Source organism: Elephas maximus, chromosome 24 (assembly GCF_024166365.1).
Source record: "Elephas maximus indicus isolate mEleMax1 chromosome 24, mEleMax1 primary haplotype, whole genome shotgun sequence".
NCBI classification, from domain to species: Eukaryota; Metazoa; Chordata; class Mammalia; order Proboscidea; family Elephantidae; genus Elephas; species Elephas maximus.
This window is the reverse complement of record NC_064842.1, coordinates 63,204,962-63,218,613: the sequence shown is the minus strand read 5'-3', so window position 1 is coordinate 63,218,613 and position 13,652 is coordinate 63,204,962. Positions and strand designations below refer to the sequence as shown.

General features: G+C 39.6%; 1 protein-coding gene across 3 annotated transcripts in view; it reads right to left on the bottom strand.

The window, feature by feature from the left end:
* The window catches only part of CFH (complement factor H), a 115,325-nt gene that overhangs the window by 61,264 nt on the left and 40,409 nt on the right, over positions 1-13,652 (bottom strand). For all 3 annotated transcript variants that reach the window (XM_049868192.1, XM_049868191.1, XM_049868193.1), the window contains exon 7: positions 9,529-9,702. In XM_049868192.1, coding sequence (XP_049724149.1) covers positions 9,529-9,702 — 174 coding nt within the window. The remainder of the gene's footprint in view (positions 1-9,528; positions 9,703-13,652) is intronic.

Sequence of the window (13,652 nt, the reverse complement as noted above, 5' to 3'; positions counted from 1 at the left end):
TTCTTCTTTTTGTATGTGTGCATTTATCGATATAAATTGGCCTCTGAGCACTGCTTTTGCTGTGTCCCAGAGGTTTCGATAGGAAGTATTTTCATGCTCGTTGCATTCTAAGAATTTCCTTATTCCCTCCTTGATGTCTTCTATAACCCAGTCTTTTTTCAGGAGGGTATTGTTCAGTTTCCAAGTATTTGATTTCTTTTCCCTAGTTTTTCTGTTATTGATTTCTAGCTTCATTGCCTTGTGGTCTGAGAAAATACTTTGTAATATTCGATGTTTTGGATTCTGCAAAGGTTTGTTTTATGACCTAATATGTGGTCTATTCTAGAGAATGTTCCATGTGCGCTAGAAAAAAAAGTATATTTTGCAGCAGTTGGGTGGAGAGTTCTGTATAAGTCAATGAGGTCAAGTTGGTTGATTGTTGTAAGTAGGTCTTCCGTGTCTCTGCTGAGCTTCTTACTGGATGTCCTGTCCTTCTCCGAAAGTGGTGTGTTGAAGTCTCCTACTATAAATGTGGAGGTGTCTATCTCACTTTTCAGTTCTGTTAAAATTTGATTTATGTATCTTGCAGCCCTGTCATTGGGTGCACAAACATTTAATATGGTTATGTCTTCCTGATCAATTGTCCCTTTTATCATTATGTAGTGTCCTTCTTTATCCTTTCTGGTGGATTTAAGTCTAAAGTCTATTTTGTCAGAAATTAATATTGCTACTCCTCTTCTTTTTCGCTTATTATTTGCTTGATATATTTTTTTCCATCCTTTGAGTTTTAGTTTGTTTGTGTCTCTAAGTCTAAGGTGTGTCTCTTGTAGGCAGCATATAGCTGGATCGTGTTTCTTTATCCAGTCCATGACTCTCTGTCTCTTTATTGGTACATTTAGTCCATTTACAGTCAGCGTAATTATAGATAAATACGTGTTTAGTGTTGTCATTTTGATGCCTTTTTATGTGTGTTGTTGGCCATTTCAGTTTTCCACTTGCTTTTTTGTGCTGAGACGTTTTTCTTAGCAGATTGTGAGATCCTCATTTTCATAATGTTTAACTTTATGTTTGTTCAGTCGTTACGTTTTTCTTGGCTTTTTTCTTGAGTTATGGAATTGCTATTCCTTTTTGTGGTTACCTTATTATTTACCCCTATTTTTCTAAGTAAAAACCTAACTTGTATCGTTCTGTATCGCCTTGTATCACTCTCCAGCTGGCAGTTCAATGCCTCCTATATTTAGTCCCTCTTTTTGATTATTGTGATCGTTTATCTATTGATTTCAATGATTTCATGTTATGTGTATTATTTTGTTTATTTATTTTTTAGAATTAATCTTAATTTGTTTGTTTTTGTGCTTTCCCTATTTGAGTTGCATTGATATCAGGACATTCTGTTTCGTGACCTTGTATTGTGCTGGTACCTGATATTATTGGTCATCAGGCCAAACAATCTCCTTTAGCATTTCTTGCAGTCTTGGTTTGGTTTTTGCAAATTCTCTAAACTTGTGTTTATCTGTAAATATCTTAATTTCTCCTTCATATTTCAGAGAGAGTTTTGCTGGATATATGATCCTTGGTTGGCAGTTTTCCTCCTTCAGTGCTCTGTATACATCGTCCCGTTCCCTTCTTGCCTGCATGGTTTCTGCTGAGTAGTCTGAACTTATTCTTATTGATTCTCCCTTGAAGGATACCTTTCTTTTCTCCCTGGCTGCTTTTAAAATTTTCTGTTTGTCTTTGGTTTTGGCAAGTGTGATGATAATATGTCTTGGTGTTTTTCTTTTTGGATCAATCTTAAATGGGGTTTGATGAGCATCTTGGATAGATATCCTTTCGTCTTTCATGATGTCAGGGAAGTTTTGTGTCAGGAGTTCTTCAACTATTTTCTCTGTGTTTTCTGTCCCCCCTCCCTGTTCTGGGACTCCAATGACTCGCAAGTTATCCTTCTTGATAGAGTCCCACATGATTCTTAGGGTTTCTTCATTTTTTAAATTCTTTTATCTGATTTTTTTTCAGCTATGTTGGTGTTAATTCCCTGGTCCTCCAGTAGTCCCAGTCTACATTCTAATTGCTCGAGTCTGCTCCTCTGACTTTCTATTGCGTTGTCTAATTCTGTAATTTTATTGTTAATCTTTTGGATTTCTACATGCTGTCTCTCTGTGGATTCTTGCAACTTGTTAATTTTTCCACTATGTTCTTGAATAATCTTTTTGAGTTCTTCAACAGTTTTTTCAGTGTGTTCCTTGGCCTTTTCTGCAGTTATCCTAATTTCATTTGTGATCTCTTTAAGCATTCTGTAAATTAGTTTTTTATATTGTGTATCTGATAATTCCAGGATTGTATCTTCATTTGGGAAAGATTTTGATTCTTTTGTTTGGGGGGTTGTAGAAGCTGTCACGGTCTGTTTCTTTATGTGGTTTGATATGGACTCCTGTCTCCGAGCCATCACTGGGAAACTAGATTTTCCAGGTAATCAGCTAAAAAAAATGCAGTCAGATCCCTATCTGAATTCTCCCTCTGGCTCAGGGTATTCGGATGTTAATGGAGCCGCCTGGGGAGGGTGGGGGAGGGATCAGAGAGCTAGGAGTGTAGCACCACAGAATATAGAGCTGATCACCGCATTCACACTCCACCCCCGTCCGCCAAAATCCCAGCGGGACGGCTCCCCGGCTGGGACCCACTCTCCCAGCTCTGAGACCAGTCACTTCCTCCTGGGGACTTCTCCCTCCGGTGTGCCGCACCGCTCGCGTGGACTGGGTGGGCGTCTCCCGCACGAACGGGTGGGCCCGCCCCCGAGGTCTATTCAGGGGAAAATAATTGGACCCCACGCTCACGTTCCGCCCGCGCGAGCTTAAATCCCAGCGGAACGGCTCCCCGGCTGGGACGCTGCTTTCTCTGCTCCGAGACCAGTCACTTCCTCCCGGGGACTTCTCCCTCCGGTGGTGCGCCGCACCGCTCACGAGAACTGGGTGGGCGTCACCCGCATGACCTGGTGGGCCTGCCCCCTGGGTCAATTCAGGGGAATATAACTGATCCCTGCGCTCACACCCCGCCCGCTCTCGCCAAAATCCCAGCGGGACGGCTCCCGGGCTGGGACGCTGCTCTCCCCACTCCAAGACCAGTCACTTCCTCCCGGGGACTTCTCCCTCTGATGCGCTACACTGCACGCGCGAACTGGGTTGGCGTCCCCTGCACGAATGTGTGGGCCCCGCCCCGGGGTCACTTTAGGGAAATATAGCTGATCCCCCCGCTCGCACCATGCCCACTTCCCGCCAAACTCCGGGGGGACAGCTCCCCGGCTGGGACGCTGCTGTCCCCGTTCCAAGATCAGTCACTGCCTCCTGGGTGCTTTTCCCTCCGGCTGCGCCGCTATGCCGCCCGCCCCAACCAGCTAGACTCCCTCCCGGGACGGGTTCGGGGGGGGAAGAGCTGGGCCCCTTGTTTGTGCCTTCTGCCCCCCTGGGCTCTGCCCCAGGTAGGGCTCCGAAGGTCACCTGCCTGGAACGCTGGCTCCTAGTTCTGAAAACGGTCGCTGTCTGCCCGTATTTGTTCGTTTTCCATCTCTAAGTCTGTGTTTGTTGTTCAGAGTTCGTAGATTGTTATGTATGTGATCGATTCACTTGTTTTTCTGAGTCTTTGTTGCAAGAGGGATCCGCGGTAGCATCCACCTAGTCCGCCATCTTGGCCCCGCCTCCCCTACATTCTCCTTTTACTCTTCTGGTGAAATCTTTTGATGAGCATAAGTGTTTAATTTTTAGAAGATCCCACATATGTAGCTTATCTTCTGGAGTTAGTTCATTGTTAGTTATGGTTTGTATCTTGTTAATGCCGTGTATTAGTGCCTCTAGCATTGAGTCCATCTTTTTTCTTTTATGATCTTTAATGTTTTGGGTTTTATATTTAGGTCTTTGATCCATTTTAAATTAGTTTTTGTGTATGGTGTAAAGTATGGGTCCTGTTTCATTTTTTTGCAGATGAACATCCAGTTTTTCATCACTGTTTGTTTAAAAAAGTGAATTTCCCCCCTTTGCTGTACTTTGGGCCCTTGCTGAAGATCAGGAGGCCATAGCTGGATGGATTCACATCTGGGTTCTCAATTCTGTTCAGTTGGTTAATGTATCTGTCTTTGTACCAGTACCAGGCGGTTTCAAATACCATAGTTGTACAGTAGGCTCTGAGGTCAGGTAGTGGGGGTCCTTCTACTTTATTCTTCTTCTTAAATTGTGCTCTACTTACCCGGGCCTCTTTCCTTTCTATATAAAATTAATGATTAGATTTTCTGTTTCTTTAAAGAATATTGTTGGTATTTGCATTGGGATTGCATTGTATTTGTAGATTGCTTTTGTAGAATTGTCATTTTCACAATGTTGAGTCCACCTATCCATGACTATGGTATGTTTTTCCATTTATGTAGATCTCTTTTGGTTTCTTATGGTAGTGTTTGTAGTATTCTTTGTATAGGTCTTTTACATCCTTGGTTAGATTTATTCCTGAGTATTTTAATTTTTGATGGGTTATTATAAATTTTTTTTATTATTATAAATGGTATTGTTTTCCTGATTTCCTTTTCTTTGTTCTCTTTATTGGTGTATAGGAATCCAACTGATTTTTGTGTTTATCTTGTATCCTGCTCCTCTGCTGAATCTTTTTATTAATTCCCATAGTTTTCTAGTGAAGTGTTTTGGGTTTTCTATGTATAGTATTGTATCTTCTGCAAATAAGAACAGTTTTATTTCTTCATTACCAATTTGGATGCTCTTATTTCTTTTTCTATTCTTTTCTTATTGCTCTAGCCAAGACTTCCAGCACAATGTTAAATAGCAGTAGTGATAAAGGGCATTCTTGTCTCATTCCTATTCTTGAGGGGAATGTTTTCAGCCTCTCTCCATTTAGAATGGTGTTGACCATTGGTTTTGTATACATGCCCTTTATTATGTTGAGGAATTTTCATTCTATACCTATTTTATTGAAAGTTTTTATCAGGCTTTTCTGCATTGATTGAGATGATTGTGTAATTCTTTTATTTTATTTCTGTGGCGGACTATGTTAATTGATTTTGTAGTGTTGAACCGTCTTTGCATACCTGGTATGAATCCCATTTGGTCATGGTATATATATATATTTTTGATATGATGCTGAAATCTACTGGCTAGAATTTCATTGAAATTTTTGCATCTATATTCATGAAAGATATTGGTCTGTAATTTTTTTGTTTTTATTTTTTGGTGGTGCCTTTGCCTGGTTTTGGTATCAGGGTTATGCTGGCTTCACAGAATGAATTCAGAAGTATCTCTTCCTTTTCTATGTTCTGAAATAGTTTGAGTAGTACTGGTGTAAGCTCTTATCTGAATGTTTGGTAGAACTCTGCAAGAGAGACCACCAGAGGTGGGTTCCTAGCCAAATGGTGCTGCAGGAGTGAAGTGGAATGGAGTGGAGTGGAGTGCAGCTGGCACACGGTGCCATGTGTTCGGGAGAAGGATAAGGAGGGGAGGTAGAAAGAGGTAAGAAACCATGAAAAAAAGAGAGAAAGAAAAATGCCTCCAGGGAGCCCCCAGCTGAGCGGTGCTACAGAGCCTGTCAAGAAGGAGCAGAGATGGCACACAACGCAAGGTGTTCAGGAGAAGAGTAAGAAAGTAAGGTAGACGGAGCCAAGAAATTGAGAAGAGAGAGAAAGAAAGAAAGAGAGAGAGAGAGAAAGAAAGAAGGAAGGGAGGGAGAGAGAAAGAGAGGAAGGAAGGAAGGAAAGAAGGAAGGGAGGGAGGGAGGGAGGGAGGGAGGGAGGGAGGGAGGGAGGGAGGAAGGAAGGAAGGAAGGAAGGAAGGAAGGAAGGAAGGAAGGAAGGAAGGAAGGAAGGAAGGAAGGAAGGAAGGAAGGAAGGAAGGAAGAAAAGATGCCCTGAGAGAGCCCACTGGTGTGGTGGCGTGGACCAGGGAAGTGGTTCCCAGCTGCACGGCATAGCATAGCCAGTCTAGTAGGAGCAGAGATGGCACGTGTCGCCAGGTGTTCAGGAGAAAGAAAAGTAAAGAGAGATGAGAAACAGAGAAATGAAGAAAAAGAAAAAAATGACCCCAGGGATTTCACTGGTGTAGTGGCCCAGACCGGGGAAGTGGCTCCCAAGCCATGCGGTATAGCCAGTCTAGTAGTACAGCCAGTCTAGAAGGGGCAGAGATGGCACACAGTGCCGGGTATTTGGGAGACAGGAAAAGAAAGTAAGTAGAGAGAGAGAGATGAGAAACTGAAAAACAAAGAAAAATAAGAAGGAAAAAAGAAAAAAAAAATGGCCCCAGGGATCCCCCCAGTGTGGTGATACAGACCAGGGAAGCAGCTCCTCAGCTGAGCAGTGCTTCACAGCCTGTCAAGAAGAAGCAAAGGTGGCATATGGAGCCAGGTGTTTGAGAGAAAGGAAGGGAAGGAGGTAAGAGAAAGGGAAGAAACCAAAAGAACCCCCAAAAAGCAACAACAAAGAAATGGCACTGAAGGGGCCGGTTCATGTGGGTCGGGTGAATCCAAGCTGCATGGAGCCAGCGCCTCCCTGGCCTGGCAACTGTAGCCATCCAAAATGTGTCAGAGGCCAGGCAGGGGGAAGAAGGGTGGGAGATGGAAAAACGTGTAACTCTGGTTACCAGGTGCTCTGTCTCCTGCTGGGAGTTCCATCAAGCTGCTTTCCCATGCTCCCTGTCCACCAATCTCCATCAGGAGTCAAAGATGGTGAATCTATGCTTCGTTAGCTGATAGGGGTTCTCCACTTCATATCTCTGTTCCGTTTCTGTTCTCTGTCAGTTTCTCATTCCATTTGGTGCTTTGTTGAGTTCTTTATCTCTTCATTTAATGGTTAGTGTTCCAGGATTGATGTTTGTCTCTGTTTTATTTAGTTTTTTGGGTCTTTGCTGTGGAAGGACTGCCTGGTGTTTCTCTCTACAGCACCAAGCTGGCTCCAGCTCAATTCTGCCATTTTTATACGATATTATAAAGACAACTTAGTACTTTTAATACCAGGCTAGAAATAATTTCTTCCATGAAATGATTCTCCTGTTTTAAGAAACTTTAGGAAATATTTTTTAAAAGCCTGTACACACAATGCTCAGCTATTCTTAATCATCTTCATCCGTCCTGACTGGAGTTCAATGACCTGGTCTTTTTCACATTTGGTTAAAGAATTTTCTGAAGAAGTTTCTACAGATGTGTTATATGGATAAAATCTTGGAAGGCGTGCATATGCTAAATGTCTTTTTTTAACCAGAATTGTGTACATGATACTTTCTCTAGGTATTAAATCTGAGCTTATAGTCCATTTCCCTTAGAATTATTACAATTTTCCCTATGTTTTGTAGATTCTCATGTTGCAGATTAAAATGCTAATATTAGTCTCATTTCTTACTAGATATATTCAAGGTTTTCTTTTCTCCACCACTTTTTACTGATTTGAAATTTTTTCCTAAAACACCTGGCTTTCGCACTTTTTATCATGATATATCAAGGCTTGCCAATTCTGTCTTGAACAACCTTGAGTCTTTTGATTTGAAGAATCTGAGTCTTAATTACTCAATGAAATTGCCCATTAAATTGTAGAGCTGAGATTTAAACCCTTGTGGTCAGACCTCAGAACAAGTGTGGTTATCCATCTCATTATGGTGCTTCATAGGATATGAACAAATACAATAGTCCACCGGGGTTTCTATTCAAAAGGTACAAAAAGGATGCATAATCAAAAGTGGTATCATTATTATCACAGGCCTGAGCTGCTACCTAATTCTCTCTCATTTGGGCACATTTGAGTCTGTTTTTATCCTTTACAGGGTGTTTCCGTGAAGTAAATATAATACTCCATATACAGTCTGACAAGCATTGAGACTGACAGGGCTAAAAGCAGACTCTTTCCACTTCTTACATGTCTACCAGTGCAGGTTGTGATCTCATTAGCATTTCCATTACGGTGCTGTTACATCACAGCGCTGACTCAAGCTGATCTTAAAATTAATTAAAATACTAATTTTTATACCTGTTGCTAATAAGTCTGTATAAGTGTAGTTGATTCCTTTCACATAAGTCCAGGATCTTATAGTTATTTGTCACTGCTAAAATTCATCTTATTAGATTCAACCTAGCACACAGCATTCTTTTTGAATGGCTAATCTATTATAATTCAGATTCACTATCATCTTCCCTGTGTCATTCCACTTGTGAATTTGTATTGCATTTCTGCTAAACTGTTAGGACTATTTAATGACACAAATGGACCAAGTATGAGAATGGAGCACTGCATCTGATCTTCGAGTAATACTGTTTAAGGAAAAATCAAAATATCTGATAAATTAGTCAATTTTTCCATGTTGTTCACAAGAATTCCAGAAGGTCCCTGGCTGAAGTCCAGATATAATTTGGCCTCAGTTGATCCATATGCAGTTGGGCTGGGCTAGGCTATCATTTTCATAAATAAACCATAAAAATTACTCAATTTTTTCTTCTAATTCTTATGCTTATTTGAATCTGTTTCATAGTTATAATAGTTTCCTGTTTGAGGGACTTAGACTTTTGATAATTTGTTTCTGAATTATGTCTGTATTAACACTAAGTTAATTGGCTTATCATTTGTATCATTACTTCTGTTTTCATGGAATATCCACTGTAAGTGTAGTCTGCCTTTCCAATGTACTGTAAGACAGAGACAAAGAAATGTGATAGCAGAGGCCTAAAAAACTTGGAAAAGGTCAAAGGAAGCATCCTCAGAAAGAAAATACTTTGTTGAGCGGTGGTTTGCTATATGTAATGACTTATTAAAAAAAAAAGTTCCATTTCTTCAACACTCTTTCCTCCCAATGGCGGAGTCTAATTTCTCTCTACTTAAGTGTGGGCGGGACTTAGTGACTCACTTCCAAAAATGATATGGCTGAAGTGACAATGGGTCATAAAAGGCAACGAGATTTTCTTCTCTTTCAAATCACTAGCTCTGAGAAAATTCAGCTGCCATTCAAACGATTTATGGGGAGTCTCATGTGGCAAGAAACTGATTCCTCCTCCAAAAAGCCATGTTGAGTGAGCCATCTTGGAACCAGAGACTCCGGCCCAGTCAAGCCTTCAGATGATTGCAGCCCTGGTCAACATATTGCAATCAAAAAAAGACAGTCTGGCTCAGAACAACTCGGCTAAGCCACTCTCAAAATCCTGACCCATAGAAATTGTAAGATAATAAAGTTTTTGTGTTTTTTTTTAAAGTCAATATGTTTTTGGAGAAATTTGTTGCAGAGCAATAGGTAACTAATATACTAGGTGTCAGGGGGTACTATTATTCCTTAATGCTTTAATTCAGGTATTGGGAGAATTATATTATTTAGAGAAAAAAAATTATTTTAAACAGTTAAAAGTATTTAACATACAAAAATGTCCTTTTGATTATACTTAGAAATGCCTACTTTGAAAGGCAAAGAATCCTAAAAATGTTCTAATTTACGTACACAATAAGAAAACAATTTGCTTTTATTGTCTTTTTTTTTTTTTTTAGTAGAAAGTCATTTCATATTTTATAAATTAGATCAAGACATGAATGGAACTTACAGCTACATCTTGGTGTAGGTACCCAGCCATTGCTAGTACATATTGCCGTATTTCCCCTGGTTGCAGGATAAAAGCCATTTTTACACGTGTAGCTGATTTTATCCTCACTTCTGTGTTTAATCCTTTCAGGTGTGTAGTAACCATTTGCAATATAAGGAGGATTACATGTGACTTCTGAAGAGAAACATGATGTAATTCGTGAAAATTAAAAAGTAGAGGTTATTTATTTATCCTTAGTTCATCAAAAAAAAAAAAAAAACATAAAAACGAGCACAGCCTCATATCCTTCCTGGTTTATTACTTATACATCGCTCGGTTATATTTGTTAACCGATGTATGTGTGCCGCTTGGACTCATGATCCTTCTATTTCTCCAAGACGATCACACACTTTATGACATCTCATATCTAGCAATGATCTCATATATCACTTCAAGTATTCTTTCCACTGTCTTCACTTTCTTGGCTTCTATAGTTGTCTAAAGGACTATTTACAAGTATTCTGGTTCTCCTCCTTCCAGACACATGGAAAGAAAGACAATACATAAACAAATGGCTATGGCTGTATTCCAGCTAAACTTTATATACAAAAAAGGGAACAATCTATTGTAATTAATTGCTATTCCCTGACCTAGTCAATTGGTAAAGCTCCTTCTCATTCTTCTCCATCAACTCTGCTAATCTTAGCAATGGGTAAACTTTTCAAGCTCCCTTTTCTAATAAAATATCATTCCTTTTAAAGTATCATTGTAGAAAAGCCACATGACCATCTTTATTGCTGCCATGTTGTAATTTTAACTAAAAACCTGTGGTAGAAACTCAACACGGCTCAACACCGCCCATTTATATATCCTTAATTTACTTCCTCTTTTTTTTTCTAAAGGAACTGTCCCATAGTCTCCTCACTTTTCTCAAGCTACCTAGTCCAATTGCTCCTTCATCAACAGATGAAGTCCTTGTGTTCACAGAAAACAATTGAGGCAATCAGTTGTGATTTCCCTTCATTTGTTTCTAAAATTCCTTCAACTTCAGTTGTATCTATTTCATGCTTAAACCTTTTGTTAAGTCTTAGATAATAAGGTGTTTCTTTCAATTTGGGTAGCTTCTCAACTTCAGAGCTTGCGTTTCCCCATGGATCCTAAACAATTGTTTATTCCTTTCCTCTCTCTTACGTTGTCAACCACCCTCTCTCATATGAGTATGCAAGATTCTCCTATTTTAAAGTCTCTCAACCTTTTGTTCCAGTTTAGCTAATATGCTACATTCTTCCGTTTTTTCACAAACAAGATCCTCGAAATACCATTTTATGATTACTATCTCCACTTTCTTTCCTTCCATTAATTCTTCAACCCATTGCTATCTGGCTTCTAAAACCTCCATGCACTGGCACTACTCTGAGAAAAATCACAAATGTTCTCCAGTTTCCAATTAAAAAAATCCTTTATATTCCATTGATTGGTATGTAATAGGGACTCCTTAGTTATTTGTTGAACTGAACAGATGAATTTCTCTGTAATATTTGAGACTGTTGATCACTGATTTCTTGAAGTTCTCTAATAGCTAATATTATCTTCTCTTGCTTCTCTTCCTTCTCAAAACATCACTTTATTTATTTGGCTCCTCTTCCTTTATTCTACTTACTTTTTAGAGCTTATCTATTTCATCTTTTGTTATGATGAAGGTAAAAGACTACAACCTTCAGTACGGATTACAACTGATCCTAAAGAAAATGAAAATCCTTATGACTGGACCAATAAACAATATCATAATAAATGGCAAGGAATTTGCAGTTGTCAAGAATTTCATTCTTCTTGAATCAACAATCAATGCCCATAGGAGCAGAAATCAAGAAATCAAATGACATATTGCACTGGGTGAATCTGTGGCAAAAGATCTCTTTAAAGTTCTAAAAATCAAAGATGTCATTGTGATGACTAACGTACAACTTACCAAAGCCATGGTATTTTCAATCACCTCATAAGCATGTGAATATGGACAATAAAGAACTAAGACTAAAGAAGAATTAATGCATTCAAATTGTGGTGAATGGAAAGAATTTTTAATATATCATGGAATGCCACAAGAATGAACAAATCTGTCCTTGAAGAAATACAGCCAGAATGCTCCTTAAAAGTAGGGATGGAGAGACTTCCTCTCCGTTACTTTGGCCACAACATCAGGACAGACCAATTACTGGAAATGGACATGACGGTTGGTAAAGCAGAGGGTGAGCAGAAAAGACAGAAGCCCTCAATAAGATGGACTGGCACAATGGCTGCCAATAATGGACTCAAACATAGCAATGAATGTGAGGATGGTGCAGGACCTGGCAATGTTTTATTCTTTATACATAAGGCCGTTATGATTTGGAGCTGACTCGATAGCACTTAACCACAACTATTTCATCTACTGCCACATACCCTTTTTACTCTTAATTACCATCACAGCAGCCTTCTGTCTGTCCTGTGATTCCATATTGGAGAACACTGTTGTTTGTCTCACTCACCATGGCAACCCTCATCAAATGCTAACTCACTCCTTTTCAAAAAATGTTTCCAAGTATCTCAAGAATATCATCATCTTATAGCTCTGTCTTCTTTCTCTTCTTCTTATGGTATGATTTCTTAAAAATTCTTCAACTATCTATATGCTCTAATCCAGGTCATGATGGTTTAAACCATTCTTTTTAAAAAGCAATATGCTGATAGGAACACTATATTCCAGACATAATTTTTGGTGGACAAAGAACAGTTGAGATAAACTCTTTGGTGGTGTACAACACCCTTCCATCGTGGAGTCCAGAAAAGGTAGATTATTTTATACACTTACATCACTGTTCCCCCCCGCCATGTGCCTGTCCATTTGTCATACTGTGTGGACTTGCATGTTTCTGTGATGCTGGAAGCTATGCCACAGGTGTTCAAATACCAGCAGTGTCGCCCATGGTAGACAGGTTTCAGCTGGGCTTCCAGGCTAAGACAGCCTAGGAAGAAGGACCCAGCAGTCTACTTCTGAAAAGATTTAGCTGGTGAAAACCTTATGAATACTAGCAGAACATTGTTTGATATAGTGCTGGAAGAAGAGCCCCTCAGGTTGGAAGGCACTCAAAAGACAACTGGGGAAGAACTGCCTCCTCAAAGTAGAGTTGACCTTAATGACATGGACGGAATCAAGCTTTTGGGACCTTCATTTGCTGATTTGGCTTGACTCAAAATGAGAAGAAACAGCTGCAAACATCCACTAATAATTGGAACGTGGAATGTACAAACTATGAATCTAGGAAAATTGGAAGTTGTCAAAAATGAAATGGGACACATAAAGATTGGTATGCTAGGCATTAGTGAACTGAAATGGACTGATATTGGCCATTTTTAATTGGATGATCATGTGGCCTACTATGCTGGAAACAACTCGAAGAGGAGTTGTGTTGCATTCATCGTCAAAAAGAACATTTCAAGATCCATCCTGAAGTACAACACTGTCAGTGACAGGATAACATCCATATGCCTACAAAGAAGACCAGTTAATACCACTACTATTCAAAATTGCACTCCAACTGCTAAGGCCAAAGATAAAGAAACTGAAGATTTTTACCAATTTCTGCAGCCTGAAATTGATTGAACATGCAATCAGGATGCATTGATAATTACTGGTGATTGGAATACGAAAGTTGGAAACAAAGAAGAATCGGTAGTTGGAAAATATGGCCTTGGCGATAGAAACGATGCCAGAGATTGCATAATAGAATTTTGCAAGACCAACGACTTCTTCATTGCAAATACCTTTTTTCACCAACATAAATGGTGTCTATACACATGGACCTCACCAGATGAAATACATAAGAATCAAATCAAATACATCTGTGGGAAGAGATGATGGAAAAGCTCAATATCATCAGTCAGGACAAGGCTGGGGGCAACTGCGGAACAGACCATCAATTGCTCATATGCAAATTCAGTTGAAACTGAAGACATTTAGAATAAGTCGACGAGAGCCAACGTACGACCTTTAGTATATCTCACTTTAATTTAGAGACCTTCTCAAGAACAGGTTTGATGCATTGAACACTAATGACCAAAGACCAGACGAGTTGTGGAATGAGATCAAGAACATCATACATGAAGAA